Below are 14600 nucleotides of genomic sequence, written 5' to 3' on the forward strand. Positions count from 1 at the left end.
ATCCAAAGAAGAACTACTTGTATCTCTTATGTAGAACCAACGGTAACAGACACCAAACTCTAACCATAAACTCGCCATTTTGCATTTACAATAAGGCAAACGAAAACCGCACCCAACATCTAGAAATCTTTTTTTTTTTTTTTGTCAATGGGAACCCAAAGGCTTCCTAGGCCCAAGATAAACCCCTTCGGCGCATGTGAAATACTCCAACTATGCATTGCAGCATAGTGCCTGGCCACTTTGACAACTTCGGGGTTTGAACCTAGGTTAGAGAGCACACCCAACTAGACAATAACCACTAGGCCACTTGCAGTGGTTACATCTAGAAATCTATAATGCTCTCTTTCACACCATGTCCGAAACAGCCGGACCACAAGCAAAGACAATTCACCATTTCAAAATCAGGCTTGCCAAGTCATATTTCCTACAATTCCACCCGTGTCAAGTTCAAGTCTTGTATTGTCTACTTATATCTCTCACATGCAACGGAATTAATCACGAATCATATAAGGTGCATCAAGTGATTCAGACATTGCATCACAAGCAACAAGGGTCAATCCATTAGACATTTACCAAATTTCTTGTATATATCAAATCAGTAAATAATCATTATCCATTTTACAAATTCCTATGACATTCGTGGTTACATTCGATCTTAACATTCGTTCTGCTAACTTATTGGAGGAGAAAGCACATATGCTCCTCTTTAGCGGGGAAAATGATCAAAATGAAAAAAAGAATAATTACAGGAATCTCTAAATTTGCTTTCACCTTCCCACCCCACTCAAACCCCCACCTTGTATTCCCTTCTATATGGCACAAGTAAGATTAATATTCTAACAAGATCTCCTGTGAACTACATAAACTAACATACAAAAACGAAAATATGTATTATATATCCCTTGGGCCATCATGAGATTGAGTCTTTCTCAGATTCCAGTGCAGGCCATCATGAATGCTAGTTAAGAAATCACTAGTTGAATCAACTTGACATGCAGTGGGGACGGGCCAAGTAGCCATACTGCACACGAGTGCATCACCAGCTGCCAGTCGTTTCCTGTCCTTCCCATCAAATGATGCCCATGCATGGCTTCTGCTGTTAAAAGGTACTTGTACTCGCAATGTCACATACTCAGGTAATATCAGAGGCCGGAACGATAGGGAATGAGGACAAATAGGGGTAAAGAGGATGCCTGGAACCTGCAATCATGAAGAAAAATCAAGTAGCTTCCAAAACATCATACATCAACAACGTGCATACAGCAAAGTCTTTCACCGCAGGTCGTAAGTATTGCCCTTAAATATATTTGGAAAACTTGACAAAATAGTTTTCAACATGTGCGATTTCAAGTATTCCCATTTTCCCCTGATACATTGCTCTACAGTCTAGAATCTCCTTAAACTTTAATGAGAAAATTACTGTTAGGCTAAGTTTTCATAACTTGGGAATCATTTTATAGCCCTAATTTAATTTTAGATATGGGGAAAATACCATCTTCTATGGAAAATCTCTCTCGCAATAATTACACAGTATGCAACTGATTACCTAAACAAAGCATATCAGCCAGCATGTAAACACAATCTTTTTGCTCATATATAATATAATGGAAGTCGGGGAAATAATGAAACGAACAATGTATCCCAAAAACTAGAATAGCAAGGGCAAGATTGAGTTACGTGGCAAAGCAAGATTGATGGAATAAGGAGTTAGAGATTTCACTCTAAGCTGAAGGAATTGTAGAATGGTTTGATAACATGCAATCAGACCAGTTTGCCCAACCTCAGCAGCACAATTTCAGCAGTTGCTCACAATTTTTACAAAACATAATAGTAATCATCCGACTAACTATAATCCATCCAACATTGCAACTATAATAGTGGTACCACAATTATTACAAAAAACCAGTACACCTCAACCATAACAGTTATATATAAACATCACAAGTTTGTGGACGGTGGGAAGGGAGACAAGAGTTATATTGGATGAGAGACCGAGTTAATTGGAAGTAGGTACATATAGTTGTAACTGTATTTTAAAATCTAATATTAAATCTGATTTAAAAATTTTGGTGTAATACTTTACAAATTTTTTTTTTCTTTTTTTAATTTGGAACAATACTGGGACAAGATGCCAGTAAGTTTATACCAGTTGAGCAAGTAAGAGGCTGTATAGAATACGGATCTACTTCATAATTATTCTGGAACAAGCTATAACAGGCACCGATACATGAAAACATAGTAACATACCTGGGGATGGACCATTGATCCTCCAGCTGCTAATGAATACGCAGTACTGCCAGATGTTGTCGATAATATCAGCCCATCTCCTTGGACGCATGTGACAAAAGAGTTGTCACAATAGCATTCCAAATTTGTGAGATATGATGATATCCCACGGTCAATTGTAACCTCATTTAAAACAAGTATTGGCCCTTCAGTTTCGTACTCATTTTTAGCTGCTTCTCTAATAACATGGCACTGTAACCGGTGCCGTAGCGTGATACTAATGGGACCTTTTAAAAGTGAATCAAGATAATCCCGGTACTGTTCACTGTCTGAATCATATTAAGGATCACTTCTCGATGAGACATAGAAATAGTGAGAACTGAGAAAATGTTATATTATAAAAAGGCAAGAAATATTCAGAGCTTTTTTTCTTCTTTTTAAGAATAAACTGGTGTAGAGTAATTTTAAGAAATAATTTACGTATTTTGTTTTAGTAAGTAATTCCTTTCATAGGAAAATGATGAGAGGATACGAAAAGGAGTCATAAATCCCAGAGATCCTAAAGAAAACGGCACAACAGGAGGAACTGGTCCTTTGAACATGGATGCTGCCTGTAAAGTAAGGAAAGAAGTGTTAGCACTTGAAATTTAAGAGCTACAAATAACTAATCAAAACCGACATTGCAAAGAAAGGTGGGCCTGGATTCAGTTCCAAAGGCTTATAAATCATAGCCAGGAAAGCTGATTTTGATTGAGATTGTACCTCAAGTAACTTGCACAACTGATAAAAAATAAAAAATAAAAAATAAAAAAACTATCTTATTAAACACAATAACCCACTATACTGTGGTCTCCTAAGCTAGGCATAGGAGTAATGAAGAACATCAGGTCCACTGGATAAGCAAAAAGTTTAGATAATGTACTATAGATCAGACCCTGCTGATGAACCTTTTATCAATTTAGCATCTATCTGTGAAGCTCGTATCACTAATAAATAATATCCATTTTGAAATATTCCTACACAGTACCCCGCATAGTTATATATGGACAGGGAAACAATATTAAGAAGCACCAAAAGGAAGCAGAACCCATGTTCTCTGTACAGTGTAGCATCTCTGAATATGATAACTTGAAATTCCCCTACCCAAAGTACTCAAATGTTCTAAAACCCTCTGAAGTAAGGTCAAATTAAAGCTTAAAACAAAAATTATCTGCACGTACCCAGAGGACAGTTCCATCCCCACCAAGAGTTACCACAAGGTCAACTTTTGTATGCAGGAGCATAATCTCAGTGTCTGTGAAGCAAAGCATGAAATTTTACACAGTTAATAGCAAAATCATGAGCAGAACAACTGATTTCATAAATTGCACTTGTTTCTTAATTTACATGTCGCAGCAATCAGAGATCATTGATTATGCAAATGAATCTACATAAAATATCATCAGCAAAATTACATGTACACCCACTTGATTTTGTGGCTAGATCTTGTAAAAGGTCAACACTCAATTAAAAGCAAACAGAAAAAAGAGTTCAGTTATAACAGTAGAGAAATGTGCAGTTTTACATTATACTGAAAAACTTGACAAGATTGATGAGATAAACTTATAGGGGTCAACAGTAGATCTATGTGGCATAATATGATGAGAAGCATAAACGGATTGCACAAAAGCAATTGGAATTCTTTACAGGATTGTAGAGTGACTTCAAAAAGTCCCTAGAGAGACTTCCCAAACATGTCAGGACTTGCCTCTCATACCAGTTTGGTTCTGGTAATAGTAAAAGGATTAGATCATGACAAGTGGTGAAATATTGTAGCATTTCATCCTCTCCCTTCCTTGAATTCATTGTTTGTCTAACGCTAAGATTGTTTCAAATCTATGACTCTGTATTGACTTCCTATGGAACATTTGTTCATTTCATATATCTCTTCCCCCCCCCCCCCCCCCCCTAAAATCTTGACAATAGAGAGGTGGAGGTTATTTTTAAATTGCAATCCTTAATCTTGTTCTGTCTCAGATGGACAGGGCTAGCCAATAGTTGCCCCTTCACTCTTCAGGATTTTCTAGTGATGTGATCATTCTCTAGTGGTCTTCTCATCACAAAGCTTCTCAGCTCCAAGAAAAGTTAAAGTGCTAGCTTACACTTCAACTCTGGGAAAAACAAAAAGATAAGGATTTGCTACAAAAGAAGCTTGTCCTTTTATCTCATCAGGCATCAATTGTTTTTTTAATCTTCTTTATTTATGGAATATGGTGTAGATAGTTATTCTTAGGAGATGTGATTGGGTTTTTGGCTTACCAAAATCTAATGTTTCCAGCGTAGATTGTGGAGGATTTAGGAGATGAGGAGTCATTTTTGGGACATGAGCAGAAACCATATTATGGGCTAACTAATCTGTAGTGAAAGAAATCTTTGAAGTGAAAGAAAGCAGTACTATCATGATTGCTGAAAAAAACAGCAGAAATAATATTTAAAGAAAATGATGAATTTGTAGTTCTTTGGAGAAGAATAACGTATTTCAAGTCCATTAGGGGCTTCATTTTCAACTATTTCATATGGAACTCCGAAAGATCTCTTTTTAGGGATTCAAAGAGCGTTGTTTAAGACTGATTTTCTTCTTTCCTTGATGTGTTATATTGTTTCTTCAATGAAAAAAAAAATCTAAAAAGAAAAAAAGAAAATGGGAGAAGCAACTTCGTAGATGCATCTTGCATGTAAACTAATGTATCAAAAGAGTATACAGAGTATACAAAGGATTTTGAAAGAAAAGCATCATGGATAAAAGAGGCTCTTCCATTTTCTAGTAGGAAAGAAGCAACCCTTTTGTGGTACTCACCTTCTTTCCATGTCTGGACGAAGTTGTAGTATGATGACTCTGTCACAAGTTCAACTCTCACACGTGGCTCCACATAAATATCTAACTTTTTCTGCTCTCTCAACCATCTGGAAAGAGAAAATGAGGACTGAGGAAAGTAATAACATATTCCGACATTCAATTATAGAGTAAGCTTGCAAAATTTGAAAGGTTAAGCAGCTATAAGAACCTAGTTAGCTGAATATTGGCATGAGACTTGAAAAGAATGAGAGTCATTTACTCATTTTCACAATGTAGGCGCATATAATATATTCACAAACAGTATGTTGCATGACTTGGAATACAAATAACATTTCCAAAAAAAAAAGTGTTTCATTAAAACAAAAGATGAAATACAAGCAAAGAAGCATGCATCTATTCATTTTCTCTAAAAGCACCACTTTAAAAGACACAACTTAGAGATTAACCTCTTCTGGAACTTATGGTGGATGGAGGTAACGCATATCAAAGCAACTTATGCAAATAAATAATTAAATCTGATTCCACAAGTGACAGAGGATAAGATCCATACCTGACCATTTCTGCACACAGAATTCGAACAGAAGTTGAATTTGGTTTGGTCAATATAAGCACAGTCCGTGGGTGAGTTTCCCACTTCAAAGAAATCTGAAATAAAAGTGAATGTTTAGATAGAGTAAATTCAACTGTAAGCCTACTGAAAATATGCCAAATTTTTGTCAAAAGACTCATGAATAATAGCATCTCCATCTTCCATGACATAGTGGCAAATTAAAAGCAGCATGCTAGACATGATAGGTCATACCTGTTTACTGCTGCGCTCTGCAGTTGTTATGTTTCCTCTTTCAAAAGAGACAATGTCATGCTTGTGCTGGTCACTCTGGTCACCTTTGCAGCACCATGAAAGTTTGAATGATGCCTGTGGAAATATGAATGTCATGATTAATTGTGCAAAAATCATTGCACTAACAAAGTTGCAACATGTGAAACACCAACAGGTCCTTATGACAAATATAGAAATATTAAAAGTAAACAGAGATATTGTATTATTGATCATGATAACCAAGATTTCTTACCAAAAAAATTGTTATTAGGCGACAGACATCTATATTTTACGGAATATATGCAGCTCAAATTTTGACCATATGATGAAATTGTCTCATGGAAGAAAAGAAAAAAAAAGTATCTGAATTCATATTGAAAGGGTGATTAACGATAGAGTAACTGGAATTACTACCCACATCCACAGCTAGTACTAACAGAAATCAAAGTAGATCCAATGAATGAGAGAGTAAACCTTAACAAGCCAGAGAAATGGACCCAAAAATTAGAGGCACCTTACCTTTCTTGCAAACTTATAGAGAAGCGATTTTGAATCAGTATCACATTCACCATCTCGAAGAACTTCATGAGATTTTGAATCAGTATCACATTCACCATCTCGAAGAACTTCATGAGAGCATATCCCATTACTCCCACAACATTGTTCAGATTGGTCATTTGATCTCCTGGCCAAGTTCTCTATCCTCTCATCATCCCTGTTATTCTCTCTATGTGATGGCCCTGTAACATAGAAAAAAATTACAAGTAGCACAGAAAAAGAGGAAAAACATTAATCTAAAGTGAAACATAGTATTCATTGAATTATGGGAATGACGACACAACTCGTATTGTCAAATCAAGGAAGGATATATATTAAGTCCACGAAAATAATCACAACAGATTTGCTTGAAGCTAAACAATTCATACAGTAATCGGGGGTTGGGGGAGCCCCTCTGTACCAAGCACCATATAGGCATCTAACATTAATCATGCAGGAGAAAATACAACCATTACCATGAACATATCTTACACCATATCTCTACCCAAGACAAATGATGAACCTAAAACCAACAAAATGTCCATGCATTCACAATAAGCAAGCAAGAATATCACAAACTCTAAGCCCCTTCCAAAATCAATTTTGATTCTTTCTATCATGAGAGGTGTTCAGAGTGGACACTTCTGGCATTAGGGATGTCTTGCTTTAATTACTTGCTTATAATGTGATAAAGAAAACTAATTCACATGAATGCACTGTTGGGAAACAATACAGTAATAAATCTACACTAATGTTATCCAATACATGACAGTTCATATAAATTTCTTTCCTGCATAGTTGGCCTGCATCTGGTCCTTGTAGCACCTTCAACTAACATTAAACGACACCGCCTTAATTAGCAGTCAGTAATCTGCAGTTTTCTACAAGACCAACTGACCTTAAGCAACAGCCTCCTGTTGTGGTCTCAATTAAGTAAAGCCGTATCTTATTTTTCTTTTCTTGATATTGACTCCTCAAAGAGGTTCAAAGGCGAATTGTCTTCAGTTAGAAATTTTCAGCATGTTCTTTATGGAAGTATCGGTATGACTATTTGTTTTAAGACGGAGCAAATACCTTCAGAAATTTTCCTTTCTTGTTCCTTGCAAATGTCCAAACAGAGGAGACATGGAAGCATAATTCCTATAGTTCCAATTGCACTACAAAGAGAACTCCAAGTCCACCAACTCTGAAGCTTTTCATAAAAGTTGTAGCCTGATATTGGAATTCCCACAATCTGATGATAATGAGTCCAATTTGATTAGAAAGACGAGCAATACTAAGCAATTGATCCAAGTTTTGACTACTTGCAGACGTATCAAGAAGTAACTCAGAAATATGACCAATAAGATTGTCACCCACACAAAGCAAGTTACTATTCTTAGTTTTTCAAGAACAAAATGTTTCTTTTCAGAACAGACATAATAAACACTAAATCAGGGGGGGGGGGGGGGAGGGGGAGAATGGAGAACTAATACTAAAAGAAAGAGAAATAAAAAAAATAGAAGTTTGAGAAAATTGCATAATAATGTATGATATAAGGGACCCTCTAAAACAAGACATTTTCCAAACGCTTTAAAAACCTTACAACATATTGTTCAAAAAAATATATATAAAAGAGAACCTTATGACATCAAAAGAGTGGGAATATATGCTTTTCAAAACAAAACAGAATTTTAGCTAATCCTGTCAAATATCAGAGTGACCAGACAAGTGGGGGCCCTGGCTAATGGGCACAGCACTGATATTATCTCCAACTTAACCACCTGTCACCCGGTGTGGGGTAGCATCCAAAACTAAACCACCAACTTATATAGTCATATATGTTTTGTCACTTCTTATTGCGAGACTTTCCCCCTTCACATGCAAACCCACCACAGGGCAACACAGGCAACCATTTCTCACAGGGAACTGATCAGTAAGGATAGAACCGGTGGGTAACTCTGGCAAGATAAGATATGTAGTTGCACGAAAAAACATCCTCAAGTGAACCACTTCTGTCCAATGGGCCTCAATGCTATTAGAAGTAAAACACCAAGTTATATAGATTACTTCACTTATCTAAGTGAGACTTCCCATTCTTCAAGATACAGGATCGAAAGAAATTTCAAGGCATCAAAATTAACCCAAAACTAACCGATCTGTATATATAACCCTAAACATACAGTTTCAACTCAGAGAATCTATGATACAGATAAAGCTGCAGTTTCAGCTTTCCATCCAGCAGGGATGATTTGGAAGGGTGAAATCCTCTCCAAAGACTAAGGTTCTACTGGAAATAGTGTGGCACATGAACTATTAGAGAAAAGAAAAGAAGATATGAGGCTGCTGTAATTGCAACTTGCAACGAAGACTGAAAACAGAAGAAATCAAAACTAGGGAGAGAGTAAATACTAAATAGAGACAAATACAAGGCTCCAAGCCTTCAATCAATAATCATACGTCTTCCATTCAAATCTTCTTCCTGTGACTTATAGGAGTGGGCCTTTTTTCGAAACATCTGAAATAACTCAAAAAAAATTATAGAAAACCTTTGTATCAAAAGTCATATCATTCTTAAAGACTTAAAAGACATCAAGTTATTCTAGGACACGAACTCTTAATAGCACCTGGTACTAAATCAGAGGTTGACTCTGACTTTATCTTAAGGAACTATTAGACTACTAATAAGTAATAACATTTCTCTTTGATCCATTAAGGTTTTTGATCTAGGACAAGTCTTGGAGTGTAGGATAAAATCTTATCTATTTGAATGAGTCTTGAATAAAAGATATAGTCATCTCCTAAAGTTACTATAAGTTGCTGTTTCAAAATTCCAAGAGTGTTATTATTTACAAAAAGGAGATCAAGTTTTTCCTCATATTGAGATGCACACTTACACCACACCCACTCAAGGAGTCATGCATCAAAGTGGACACTATCCAACATCAAGAAAAAAGAGGCCCAATATAAAATAAATGAATGAATAAAACCAGCATATAACAATTAATGCATGTTGTTCAATCATTCAAAAAACCTTTAGGTTCTAGATGCAGATTGCGCGCCCTCTCCAGTTCATATTTGCGCTTCCATTCAGCTGCTTCAGCTTGTGCAGAAGCCTTTCCTTCGGCAGCTCGTCTCAGGGCCTTTGCAACCGCTAGAGAAATGGGGACGAAATATAAGCATTGTATTTAATGATACATACATACCTACATATAATCTATATTTACACACACACACACACACACACAGAAAGATAGTTTCAGATGAGTACTATAAAGCATTAGAGTTTTAAAAATGACCATACTTCTCATAGCCTCTGAGAACTCTATGAGGTTGTCATCTGTTTCCTGAAGTGGAGATTGCTCGAGAAGTTCCTCAACTGCCTTCTCTGAACTTAAGAGGGAAACTGAATTGAGACAACCATTCTCTGGTTGTGGCCATGAAACACTTGCATCACCCTAAACACATGAAGCTTAATTAAGAGCACATCACGATTGATAATCCTTATCAATAAAAATGCAATGAAACTTTCCATGACAGACATGTCCTACTTTCTGGACCATGAAGTCGGAAATAAATGTAGAATAATCATCATGTTATAACCTCATAGAATTTCCCTCTAAGTAATGATTATTTAGACGCAATGAATCTCACTATTTGGTGTCATATCTATCTATCTTGAGGATTCATATGCATCACTCTTTTTGGTTACTTTCTAACTCGTTTTCTTATCTGTACGTCATCGATTACTCTTATAGACTCAAACCTAGTCCTTGTAGATTTCAACTAGCTTCAGAAGGTGATAGGCAAGGCTGGGCAATGGCTCATGTAGAATGGAGGTCAATTTCCTTCAAATATTGGACTGATCTAAAAGTCGCCAAGATATGAATTCGCAGCACATTAGTCAATTTTGCTTCAAATTCTAGAAACAAATAATGATCACACCTTGGAAATGCTACATGCAACCAGAACAGCACTAGAATTCAAAGCTCTAGATTTCCAAAACAAAATGGCTAATTGCGAAATCGAAAATAGCAACGGAAGCAGAATGATCAAAAACTCAAACCAAAAGCAAAACCTTGAGAAAGAGAGAGAGAGAGAGAGAAGTGATTACTGAAGAATTGGACTTGCTGGGAGCCATGGATGGCTGAGCTGAAGAGAGAAGAGATCCCTCGTTTCCTTCCTCCAGTTTCCCAGAGAGATTCCAGAGATTTATATGTCTGATATTTTGGGCTCCCAGAGAGAGAGAGAGAGAGGAGCGCCCCCACCTACTGTGTCTACAGATAGAGTGGGATATGGACGGGGGGCCCACAATGGACGCGTGGCAGAGTCAGGCTTCGTGTTTGGTATAGGTGCGCAGTAAACTATTATTTATTTTATCTGTATTCAGTCCTCACCTACACGCGGCTCTACCAAGTCAACCAACTACATCACGAGGAGAAGGTGCGGCGTGGTCTCGTCTGCGCTTCATATTTTTGACGTGCGCATATACGACTGCCAAACTTCTGGAGGTGACTTTTGTCTTCGTCACCGATGATAGAGAATACATTCTCGTTATTATTAGAGTTTTTCTATTTAAACCTCCAAATTTACTCACTTGACCTCTATGCTTTTTACACCTCTTATCAAATTTTCAAATACTAAATTTACTCACTATACCTCACTAAAGTTCCTCAAATAACCTCACTCATTATCTTTAAAATAAAAAATTTAGTCATTTCAATGATTTAATCACTCTATAAATCTTAAATAAATATACATTTCTTAATCAAACTTGAGTTTCAAAAATTAATGTCTAATCAATAAGAAAATGCCATGAACTATTATGTTTTTTTTATAAAAAAAAATTCTATTTTAGCTATGCAAAAAAAAAAATAAAGAAATCATTCGTTTTTTTAATGTTTTTTTTTCTGTATTTTTTGTACCACATGATTAATTATTTAAATATTTTAAGTTTTTTTTTTTTTTTTTGCAAATATAATGGATTGACTTAGATTTATGTCATAAATCATAAGAGGATTTATTTTGTTTTCCCTCACCAATATGCGTTCAACATATATATCATACATTTTTATGTCACATGATCTTAATCATATTTTTTATTCTTATTAAATATATATGAATGCTTTAATGAGTATGTAGTGAAATTGGAAAATGAAAATAGATAAGGAAAATAATAAGGAATACAATATAATATTATTGAATTGGAAAATCTACATAAAATAAATATAATATTTTTTTGGTATAATTATTGTCCTTAATAGTCATTTTATAGTAAGTTATATATGTCATTTAATAATTCATAATAGAGTGAGGTCAAGTGAGCAGATTTGGAGGTCCTAATAGAAACTCTCTTATTATTAAGGGGAAAAAGTTAATACATAAAAGATTATATCAGTTCTTTGTCGATTGAATACAAGTTCCGCGTGAACAAAGACTCATCGAGTATTTCAATTACCGCAAGTATTATGACCATATGCAAGCCATGAAGCCATGGTTGTAGAGATTATGTATTGGTTTTATAGGAGAATTTCATCACTTTTCTAAGTGATGATCGTACAGGCTATACCCATATTAGTCCCCCAATTCCATAGGCAAGAAGAGACTCTACGGGCCTTATAAAGTGTTCATGTTAGATGGCCCCACGAGGCACATCATCAAGCTAGTACATCTGAATAAGATAAGAGTGTACAAAGAACATATTGATTGCGCTGGGGCAATTAAGTGATGTTTGAGTCAAATGCATCGAGGTGCATGAATGGTTATATGAGATGCATGTTACACATTGTGTGGATGCTTATATTTGTCGAGTGTTAATACGATGTATGAGTCTGAAATGTATGTGGTTGTGATAGTATACAAAGTGCATGTGATGCACAAATGGATGATGAACACGATAGTGGGTACACTGACCTACACAAAAGTTAATGCTCAATTTAAAACCTCATACGTGGAATCAGTCTCAATCCAAAGAGGAAACCATTCTCGTTCATGAGCGATTCTAATGACCTCAATTATTGTTGATAACTCTGCATCAATAGCACAGTTGCTTTACAAGAGAAGGCACATAAGAATGCTCTATCACTGTTTCTAAAAATTCCTCCATAACCTGCATGATCTAAATTAAGAAATGAACCATCCGATTTTGCTTTAAACTAATTCACTAGAAGAGAATTCTAGACTACCGGGATAAACCACGGTGTCGTAGGTCGCAAGGGAGATAAACCCAGGTGCCCAAAGATGGCAGCGCTACAGAGGTAGGGGATGAGGGGGCAAAAACCAAGCCTGCAGATTCTCTTACGGATAAAATATAAAATTGCTTATATCTTAAAAAACAGAAGTCACCACCATCAAACTTTCTTTTGTTTCTTTCTTACCAGATACACCAAAGCAGATTACAAGCAGCTATGTACCACAACAACTTTGAAGAATAATTTAGAGAAGAAAGTAGATTATCAAGGAATAGATCATGAATTAATGCACTTGGAGGAAAGTGAAGCCTAAACATTCGCTGTAACCAATTCCATAGTGTAAATACTACGTCACAGGTAATAAAAAGATACAGAGTTGATTCTGAATTAACCCCACAACAAAAGCATCTTGAACAAAGGCTTGTATATATCAATCCTATCGAAAAATGGGGTCGATTCAACGGTCGGATCTTCACGAATCGAAACCCGCATTTCCGAAGTTTCGAAAATTCCGATCATTTTCAAAATGTACACCAATCGATAAAAAATTTATATCAACATGTTTGTAACGCTATGCTCTACCTAACGAACCAAAATAGAAGGTCTGAAGTGGCCGAACACGCCCCTACGGGCCGCCACCTCCAACCCTAAATTGGGTCATGAAACCTATGCCAAATTGTTCACAACAACAAGCCCAACAATCTTCTAACTACAACAGAGTCAAATTTGGAACCACATGGCTGAAAAATACCTACAAAGATTCAGGGGAAAAACCAGAATATGCAATCTTTTCTATATCGTGATACTCTTCTTGGGCTGTATAGCACTATGCCAGATGCGATTGCACCATAGAGGGACAGATTCATGCGGCACCAGATTGTTGTAAGTATCCTTAGATGTCAAGGAGCCCGACGCTATGATGGACCAGACAAACTGATCTGGAGTCGGGTCCACTGGTATTTCAACCAACTGGATGGATTGGGCAGCAACAAATAATGTGCGGCAAAAGCTGGGTGGAAGATTCGACTACTTATTCTCACTGAATTAACACACTTATTCATTTAATAACTCTTAAACCTCTCATTCATTGTTGAAAATGGTGTCATTCCCAATAAAGAGGATGACTTGGTTTGATTCTGGTTTACTTTTGTTGTCGATTTATTGACGAACGATCCTTATACATGGTTTGGTACTTTTTGAACACGGTGTTGAAGATGACGCAATCTTTATTGTGGTTGACTACGAGGTATTACTGGAACTTTCGAGTTCACATGATCAATGTAGCCTTGAAAAGGGGCGTATTTGGGTTAGAGTTTGGGACCATTAGCATGATGGTATATGTAACCGCGATTTCTTGGAGTTTTGATTCATGTCCCCCCAATATATTTTTTTTTTGTTTTTTTTTTTTTAGTAATAAGGGATTAGGCCATATTAGTTCTTCGGAGGCAGACAATGTAGGGAACAAGTCCCACCCTCAATCCCTAAGGAGAAGGGTCTGCCACACTCTGGGAACCCACCCCCCATCCCCCTATTTTTATTAGATGCAAAGAAGCAAATACAAAACAGTGGGGGGACCAAACCAAAACCCAAACTGAAATAAACAAGGAAGAGGCAAACCCTCTTTCCATAAACAAGCAAAGGAAGAAAAAAAAAAATGAAAAAACAAAAGTACAAATACAAAAGAAACCATCAACAAAACCTATAATAAAACATAGAAGACTGATCTCGCCCATAATGACCAGCAATAAAAGATGGAAGATCATCCCACCATCTATAACCAGCATTGAGCGCCCCATGATTAGCAAGAGCATCAGCTACAGTGTTTGTTGAAAATGGTGTCATTCCCAATAAAGAGGATGACTTGGTTTGATTCTGGTTTACTTTTGTTGTCGATTTATTGACGAACGATCCTTATACATGGTTTGGTACTTTTTGAACACGGTGTTGAAGATGACGCAATCTTTATTGTGGTTGACTACGAGGTATTACTGGAACTTTCGAGTTCACATGA

General features: G+C 36.4%; 1 protein-coding gene across 3 annotated transcripts; it reads right to left on the bottom strand.

Moving 5' to 3' along the window:
- Positions 1–532: 532 nt before the first annotated feature.
- LOC133731541 (NAD(H) kinase 1) lies at positions 533–10671 on the bottom strand. 3 transcript variants are annotated; one of them, XM_062158909.1, is made up of 12 exons: positions 10513–10671; positions 9703–9856; positions 9433–9552; positions 7494–7631; positions 6402–6622; positions 5865–5978; positions 5613–5707; positions 5063–5169; positions 3447–3520; positions 2759–2837; positions 2248–2555; positions 533–1200 (listed from the first exon to the last, which is right to left on the bottom strand). In XM_062158909.1, the coding sequence occupies exons 1-12, from the start codon at positions 10537–10539 to the stop codon at positions 892–894; spliced, it is 1746 nt and encodes a 581-aa protein (XP_062014893.1). In that variant the 5' UTR covers positions 10540–10671; the 3' UTR covers positions 533–891. The 3 variants fall into 3 exon arrangements, with proteins under 3 accessions (XP_062014893.1, XP_062014891.1, XP_062014892.1); XM_062158907.1 differs by lacking the exon at positions 7494–7631; XM_062158908.1 differs by lacking the exons at positions 9703–9856; positions 10513–10671 and having other exon boundaries at positions 7494–7653.
- Positions 10672–14600: the final 3929 nt, after the last annotated feature.

This window comes from Rosa rugosa, chromosome 2 (assembly GCF_958449725.1).
Source record: "Rosa rugosa chromosome 2, drRosRugo1.1, whole genome shotgun sequence".
Classification (NCBI taxonomy): domain Eukaryota; kingdom Viridiplantae; phylum Streptophyta; class Magnoliopsida; order Rosales; family Rosaceae; genus Rosa; species Rosa rugosa.